The sequence below is a fragment of the Fopius arisanus genome, unplaced genomic scaffold (assembly GCF_000806365.1).
Source record: "Fopius arisanus strain USDA-PBARC FA_bdor unplaced genomic scaffold, ASM80636v1 scaffold00156, whole genome shotgun sequence".
NCBI lineage: Eukaryota > Metazoa > Arthropoda > Insecta > Hymenoptera > Braconidae > Fopius > Fopius arisanus.
The window spans coordinates 123,726-132,499 of record NW_011887895.1 but is presented as its reverse complement, the minus strand read 5'-3'; the positions used below and the strand labels follow the sequence as shown (position 1 = coordinate 132,499).

The 8,774-nt window shown below is 35.6% G+C and overlaps 1 protein-coding gene across 1 annotated transcript; it reads left to right on the top strand.

Moving 5' to 3' along the window:
- Positions 1 to 738: 738 nt before the first annotated feature.
- Positions 739 to 7,723, top strand: LOC105272286 (ATP-dependent RNA helicase DDX54). The gene is made up of 5 exons (XM_011314346.1): positions 739 to 825; positions 911 to 1,205; positions 1,362 to 2,022; positions 4,322 to 4,709; positions 6,519 to 7,723. The coding sequence occupies exons 2-5, from the start codon at positions 990 to 992 to the stop codon at positions 7,606 to 7,608; spliced, it is 2,355 nt and encodes a 784-aa protein (XP_011312648.1). The 5' UTR covers positions 739 to 825; positions 911 to 989; the 3' UTR covers positions 7,609 to 7,723.
- Positions 7,724 to 8,774: the final 1,051 nt, after the last annotated feature.

The window sequence follows — 8,774 nt, the reverse complement described above, 5'->3', positions numbered from 1 at the left end:
AAATTCCACCAAATTACCACCTAAATATTTATGAAGAAAAAAGTTTGAAAAGTTAATAAAAAAATTATATTTCTTCCAAATGCACAGTGCCAAATCTCTCCCCTGGTCTTTCCGAATTATCGCTACTCTGGGGCTCGCGCTCTGCCTTATCTATACCCACGCCCTCCGAAAATTACCGACACTCTTGCCCTCGTGACCTGTTTGATTCACAGGTACACCCGCAAAATTAGTTCGACTAGGGCGACCAGACAATTTCGGGGTTAAAGCCTCGCCATTGGCGTTAGCAATCTCCCCTATAATCTCTGCTATTACAATGTTATACAATGGTGCTACTCACAATTCCTCCCTGATGACCGAAAACACCATACTGGGTGTGAGTACTAGTGTCTGCGCATGCGCCGATGTAAACACTATAGACCTTTTTTTAAATTAATTAAAATCTAATTCATAATTACGTGTAAAAGAATGAAACCAAGGTATTTATTATCTACAAACGATTTGCTTCCCATTGGTTAATATTATTTCGGTCTACAAATAAAAATTAGTGGGGTGGGGTCCTAACTTCCGATCATTATTTTGTTTAATTAATTAAAAAATAATGAAGGGTCTACAAAATTTTTTAATTGTATTACAATGATGTACAAAGGTCCTACTATTGATCTAAATAAAAAAACTAATGAATTTTCAATAATGTGGTGCCAACTACCAGTCACCAAAAATCCCTCCACCCGAGCCTGAATAAGGATTGGTGACGTTACGCGCTCAAGTATGCAGATCGTGTAGATATATACGCACGCGATCGCTTACGTAAAATCCACGTGTAAGGTAATCAGTTTGTATTCTGGTGTATTTAAGAATAAGCTGTGCATATTTTTTTATAAAATCATACTACTCACACTTTGTTGTATAGTGTTTATGGATCTGGAGAAACGCGTTAGAATCAAATAGATTCTTGATAGGATAAGTTTTTAACCAAAGAGAGTCTGAACATGGAGCTGGCCGGAAAGATGAATACAATAAGGCAGACAGAGTTGATTGGCTTTACTGATCTGAAACATATTGAAAATGACGACGAAAATGAAACTCCACCCAAATTAAAGACATCGAAGAAATCGGGAGGATTCCAGGGAATGGGTTTGAGTTTTCCTTTATTAAAAGGAATTTTGAAAAGAGGCTACAAAATTCCTACTCCCATCCAACGAAAGGTAAATAAATAAGGAGAAAAAGTTTCGAATAGTTTCGTTTTATGCTCTTCAAGTCTCGATACCAAGCTAATACATTCGCATAATAATTCTCGATAATTGTTATGTGAAGCCATCACATTTTTATTTATTTCAACTGGAATCTATTTTTCATTACAGACAATTCCAGTAGCACTAACGGGTCGCGATGTAGTGGCTATGGCTCGTACAGGCAGTGGTAAAACTGCTTGTTTTCTCATACCCCTGTTTGAAAAGCTCAAAACGAGAAACGCCAAGGCTGGTGCTCGAGCAATCATCCTCTCTCCCACTCGAGAACTCGCTCTGCAGACCTTGAAATTCATCAAAGATGTTGGCAAGTTTACGGGTCTAAAAGCCGCCGTAATTCTAGGAGGGGACAGCATGGACAACCAATTCAGTGTTCTTTATGGCAATCCAGATATAATAGTTGCCACTCCTGGTCGTTTTCTTCACATCTGTGTCGAAATGGACTTATCTTTGAAAAATATCGAGTTGATAGTTTTCGATGAAGCTGATCGACTTTTTGAGATGGGCTGGGGAGAGCAGATCCATGAGATCACCAATCGTTTGCCAGAGAATAGACAAACGCTGCTGTTCTCTGCGACATTACCTAAAGTTTTGGTGGAGTTTTCAAAAGCTGGACTTAGTGATCCGATCCTTATCCGTTTAGATGTCGAGAATAAACTGCCTAATGAGTTAACTTTGGCTTTTATAACCTGTAGGGAAGAAGAGAAATTGGCGGTACTGTTATGCCTTTTGAAGTATGTAATAGCCAATGACTCTCCAACAGTTGTATTTGCAGGTATGATAGATAATAACAGTAGTTATATACGGCGGAATTACATTCAAAGCATACCGAAAATTTTATATCTCACAGAAATATTCCAAAGTAGCATAACCTGGAATTTAAGTTTTTAATTTTAATAGGCAACGTATCATAACATCACGTGTCAGTCTTTAGTGAAGGTATTAGCTATTCAACCAAAATGTTCTAAAACAAAGGATGAAACCCAGCTAAAACGAAATAAGTCATGTTTACCGTAAAGAAAAGTTCGTGAGCGACCGAAACTTCCATAGTAGTAACCATAGGAAATCTCGATTCAATCTTTTCTAGTGTGGAAGGATTATATTGGAAGATGAGGATTCTTATTCCATTCCTTTTGAATAATTGTTTCAGCCTAGCCAATCATTGGCTTTCTTTCCACTCGGAAAGCTGCCAACTGCTGTACAAAATTCATGGTCAGTTAATGAATATTTCGGGATGCACCCAACACAGAGATTGGTTCTAGCTTTCTAGTCTTAATTATTATCTTATATGTGATAGATATTCACGAAATATTCAGAGCATGTCAAAAGCTAACCGAAATTTAGCTACAGATGAATTGAATATTATATACTTATTTTCTGTATTTCATCCAAACTAATTCTATATCCTACGACCAGCTTACATTAAGCTTTCGTATACTGCCACCGTTCCATTTTCTCACTAAATTGCACTTGTTAATAAAGAAAAAGCTTGCGTAGTCGCTAATATATGAATAAAATTCCACCAAATATTAACATTTTTCGAAACATCCTCTTATGATAAATCATAGAACTTGTTTGCAAAATAAGTGATAATTTTTCTTTCTTAAGTGCCAATAAAACACTCCAGTCTTTCACACCCGCTTGCCACAAATTAGCATTTTCATTCTAAATTGTGATTGAAATGTTGATTGTTAGAAAGCTGGGTTTAATCCTAATTTTTCAATATTTTTGCATTGAACAACTAAAACGATAATTAAATTGAGAAAAAAATTACTAGTCCGTACATAATTAAGTTTTTTTAGGATTTTTCAACAGTTTTTGATATATTTTAATTTACAGTATGGATGCTTCAAAAGAAATTATCTAAAAAATGAATGCTTTCTCTTTTCAAGTCACTGGTGACATTTTTAATCTCCCTAGAAGAATCTAAATGTTTCCCCTGAAATATGAGTATATGCTCCAAAAGAAACTAGGAAAAATGCTGAATGTTTGGAACGATCGCTTTTAGGTTCCACACTGGATTAATTTCCATGAATAGAGATTTGTACAATCACAATAATCACAGTTATGATCTGACGTGACAAATTACATCGTGTCAGTCGTCTGAAGAGTTGATACGGTTTTTTTCCGTAAAGTATATTTCGAATACTGCTTTCATTAGAATTGTTTTTCAAACAGAAAAATAAATAATCTCTCAAAATTTTTAGATTTTTCAATAGTTTTTGTGACCATACACTCATATTTTTATATAATAGCAAGTCAGCACAGAATATTCTGAAAAATCATCGCAAAGAAAAACATTTTGTAAATAAATGGGGGCAAATCGATGACCTTTGTTGTTTAAAAATATTTAAATAAAAGGGGCGAACATTGTCCAAATACATATTCGAGAAATAATCCCAGCGGACTTCAGCATAACACAATTGACTTCAAGTTGTTCAGCTAATGCGTATTGATCTCAAACTTTTCTAATTAATTTTGGGAAATATCAGAGATGAAATATTAATTGAAGACCCACATGAATTATCTATCGAACCTAATCTTTTGTCTAAGTTCTTTTTACCTTTGTATCTAGCTTTCATTCAATCCAGTGTAAAACAATGGTAAGCTGTGTATTTTTGATTTTTTTATAAACTTTGTAAATCTCTAATAATATTTCCTCTTTTTTTTCATTATCTTCATTATCATTAACCATTCGAGTGGTTCTCGCGACGCGAATTTGATCCCAAATTTTAATATATTTTCGGTGAACAAGATAAAATTTAAATATGAGATTGCGTTCGATAGATAGCCCATGCGTGTATTAAAATAAAATAAAATCCTGAAAAAAGATGAATACTGCAATAATTGAGATCGAAAAAGTCTAGGAAAGTGTAAATTGATGGTGGGATTATATGGTAAATGGTTAACGGATAAAATATTGACAAATGTTCCATCACATGTCCGTTCAACTACTTTGGTCTTGCGGGAATCTAACATTCGCATAACATTAGCATTAGATGAGAACTATTATTTAAGTGTTTCATTGAATACTGATATTGATGATATAAATTTTTGTGACATCGCTTTTACAGCTACAATGCATCATGTCGAATATATCCATACAATCCTGGACCAAGCAGGAATCACAAACACTTTCATTTATTCGAATCTGGATGCGTCAGCCAGGAAGATCAATGCTGCCAAGTTCCAGAGTGGACAAGCGCGAGTCCTCGTAGTAACCGATGTGGCAGCTCGAGGCTTAGATATTCCACATCTAGATAGTGTCATCAATTTTCATTTTCCGGCGAAAAGTAAATTGTTTGTACACAGAGTCGGGCGTTGTGCTCGAGCAGGACGCTCTGGAACTGCTTACAATATTATTTCCAAAGATGAATTCCCATATTTATTGGATCTCCATTTATTTTTGGGGATGGAAATCAATATTTTGTCATCAAGTGGTGAGACCGATGAGACGGAGAAGTAAGTCTAGAATGAAAATAGTTACTTAAAATCATAGAAACGCTGTGATAGATTAAAACCAACATATGAGATATTTGGTGCCGAATGAACTGGGCTCTGACCCCCTTCCAATATTGACGGCGATTTTTTATATGATTGAGTCGATTCAAAAACATTTTCTTGATTTTTTTTTAATTCTTTAAGGTTTCAATATTAGATTATTTTTCTTTCCTAATGTTTTAATTGAGTTTATAACGAAAAAGACACGAAAAATTGAAAGAACTATTTTTCGAAAGATATATTCTCTTAAATTTCTTGCTAAACAAATTACACCATTTTTAAACTTCCAAGCATTGTTTTGAGCCATGGTAGAAGATGCGGAAATGATTGCTTCTATTTTACACTCGACTTTTGAAGTTTTTGAAAACGCATTTTCAAGACAATTATCAATTCGTAACGGAATCCCAGTCGCAAAGTCAGAGTCGCAAAGTGTAATTTCTGTTGATTTTAATTTATCTGAAACTCGTACACTGGAACTCGATCTACATTTCGAAATCCGTTTATCGCGATATTTATGATCCATTTATATTTATAATAAACCGGCGTAGAAGTGGAAAACAAGAGATTTAAATGTTAATATTTAAATTTTGATGCACGTTTTGATAACGCCAGATCATAGCCTGGTTCACTTGGCATGGAATACTTTATACACTAATCATGAAATGATTTCTACGCCTTTCATCTTTTAGATAAATTTTTTTTTTCACTTAAAGCCCGGTTTTAATATCGGATTATCTCGTATAGATAGTTTTTTATCTGAAACTTTGGTACAGTCCTGCATGAAGCAGAGCTACACCACATAAAGCATTTTAGCCTAAATGCATTTAGGCTAAAACAAAAGTAAAAAAAAAAAACAGAAATATAGAGTCCGTTTTTTTTTATTAAAATGGGAGGGTAATTGTACAAAAGCACAAGTTGGAAATATCTGATTTGATGGAGCAGGGGGGGATAAAAAAAATATCTTTCTGTACTGTTGGTGGGGCATTATTTCACAAAGTCGTTCCCTGAAAAATTATTAAAGATTTTTAAGCTTTTTTTAGTTATAATTTCCGTACCTGGTCACTGGCAGATGTCTCCGAATTAGATATAAAAATGGCGATCAGCTGTCAATTTAACGGGTGCGATGAGGGGAGGTACAAGAAGTAGGATGAACGTTGCAGAGTTTAGTTTTGATGTGAAAATTAAATTATTTCGGTATGCGTTCATCCTACTTCTTGTACCTTCCTTCATCACGCCCGCTAAACTGACAGCTGATCGCCATCTCAATTTTTCGCTATCTAATTCGGAGACGTGTGCCAATTATGTGGTACAGAAATTATGATTGAAAAAATCTTAAAAATATTTAATAATTTCTCAGGAAATAATGCCCCATCAACCGCACAGGAAGATATTTTCTTTTATCCCCCCCCCCCCCTCCTCCTGCTCCGTCAAATCAGATATTTCCAACTCGTGCTTTTGTACAATTATCCTCCCGTTTTAATAAAAAAGCACCGACTCTATATTTTTATTTTATTTGTGACTTTTTTTTTAGCCTACATGCATTTATGTGGTGTAGCTCTGTTTCATGCAGAACTGCACCAAAGTTTCAGATAAAAAAACAAAAACAAAAAACTATTTATACGAGATAATCAGATATTCCAACCGAGCCTTCAATCAGCAATTTTGCAAGGGAAACATTCTCAAATATGTTTTTCGGGACATTTAAGATTTTAACATATGTTGTGTGGAATTTGATCCATAGCTAATAGTACAAGCTTTAAATTTTTCTAGTTTCTCGAGGCATGGAGCAATTGGTAAAATGCCACCAGAAATGATCGAACAAGAATTAGCCGAACTTAACTGTTGGCACAACACTATGACAGATCTGGAGAACATGTCTCGCGTTGCCAGAAATGGATATCTACAATACTTAAAATCTCGTTCGCCCTCCTCTGTCGACGCTGTCAAACGATCGAAACAGCTCGACATTGGTGATGCAGGTGTCTTTAAAGAGTACGGCAATCTCTCTCCCAAGGCTGGAGATTTTCTTTCTCAAATGAAGAAGTATCGCCCCTCAGGAACTATCTTCGAAATAGCAGTGAAGCCTTCATCTACAGATTACAAAGTAATGAAGACGAAACGACAATTTCACCAGAACGTAATCAAAACATTTAAAGAACATGAAGATGAACGTAAACAAATCGGTAAAAACTTCATAATTGAAAAATATGCAAGACCTCAAACTGATGACAATTGTTCTTCTGAGATCGCCGGAATTTTCAGCCAGATTATCATTCCCAAGAAGAGGAAACTGAATGATCTATACAGAGAATCTAGGACGAAGAAGAAAAATAAACTACAAGATCCCAACTTTTATATTCCCTACACAGCTTCTGATAAACATACTGAGGACGGTTTAGCTGTTAATAATTTTGCCAATGCCGCTGAGCACGTTCAAATGGAACTCACTGCTGACAATGAAGAATCCCGAAGACTGCAGAAACAGGTTAAGAAGTGGGATAGAAAGAAGAAAAAGATGATTACTGTTAACAGCAATTCTAAAGTCGGTAAAATTAGGACCGAGTCTGGAGTTTGGATTCCAGCTACCTATAAAACAAATCGGTATGACCAATGGAAGGAAAAATCAAAAATCGATGATGAAGTGAATGGAACTGATGAAGAGGAAGGAGAGAATCACAGGCTTAAGACGACGTCAAGTACACACTGGGCAAGGCACAATCAAAAGTTGAAGAATAAAATAGGAGGGAAAGGAGAGCTTAAGACACTGGAGCAAGTCGCCAAGTTGAGAAAAATACAGGAGAAGAAAAAAAATAAGGGAAAGAAGCCGAAGAGGTCTAAGAACAAACGAAGAGGAAAATGAGGGCATAAACCTATAGACTTGGAGGTTTGTGGGGAAACCTTTTGAAATAATAAAATAAAGTTTTGTCTAAGTAAAGTGTTGGTAAATTTATCTGGACCTTGTATGGAACATATTCGGAAAAAATGATAGCCGAGAATAAGGTTAAGTATCCGAAGGAATGAGATTAGGCCGAGTTAAGTTACAAATAGTACATTACATACCTAGGCCAGTAAAAAAAGTCTCAGATCACATGACATTGTTGACTGAAGCGAAGTTGAGACTGACGAACATATGATCTAGGGATTTTTTACTGGCCCCGCTGTGTATACGATTTTCTGCTCTACGAGCCAGAAAAAGCTACATTGAGCTTTTGGGTCGAACGGCAGAAAAATTAACTAAACGCACTTTATCACATTCTCACCTACTAAAAAACAAACAGTGCTGTGGAGGCTATATAACAGGTGAAATATGATAGCTACTCTTTAGAGATATTAATTTTTCTTCTACTTTGAGTTCTATTCATTTCATTAATATTGATTAATGATCATATGATTAATGATAATGACGGCGCTGCATACAGTGCGCTCCCACATTTTCTTCATTGTTGTTGGAAATGAGAAGATAAATTCAGTCGAGACGGAACTTGCACCATCAATCATTACATTAATCAATATCAGTTAATAGTTAAATTGAATAAGTTTATGGGACACTTCCATTGGAATAACATGTCGTAATCGACCAAAATGCAAGCAGCCAGCTGTTGGATCTAGATACGCGATAGCGTATCTGCCAAGTTGACGGCATAGGTAGAGAGCTGTCGTGTATTATATTTCACCTAACAACTCGCTCCTAACCCCTTAAATTAAACAAACTTCAATTGCTTTTATCCCCTTCAAACGCACGCTATTTTGCAAAAGTATTCTTGAAACATTATATAAATCGCGGTTGATCTTTCTGATGAGATTGTTACTTTTTACACTTATTACACTATTACAAAAATAACTCCATAGCAACGGATAAGAAATCACTTTTTCAAAAGTTTTGTTTCGAGAGCGTTACTATTCTCTAGCGCTGTTTGGGTGGGCTGTTCCAGAGATTATAGGGGAGATTGCTAACGCCAATGGCGAAGCTTCAACCGCGAAATTGTCTGGCCGCCCGAGCCGAACTAATTTTGCGGGTGTACCTGT

Bases quoted from the DNA above. Each gene is read 5' to 3' on its own strand.
- LOC105272286 (XM_011314346.1), top strand. From the start codon at position 990: ATGGAGCTGGCCGGAAAGATGAATACAATAAGGCAGACAGAGTTGATT. The intron at 1,206-1,361 runs GTAAATAAATAA...TTTTCATTACAG, and splicing joins CTACTCCCATCCAACGAAAG to ACAATTCCAGTAGCACTAAC. The intron at 4,710-6,518 runs GTAAGTCTAGAA...AAATTTTTCTAG, and splicing joins GAGACCGATGAGACGGAGAA to TTTCTCGAGGCATGGAGCAA.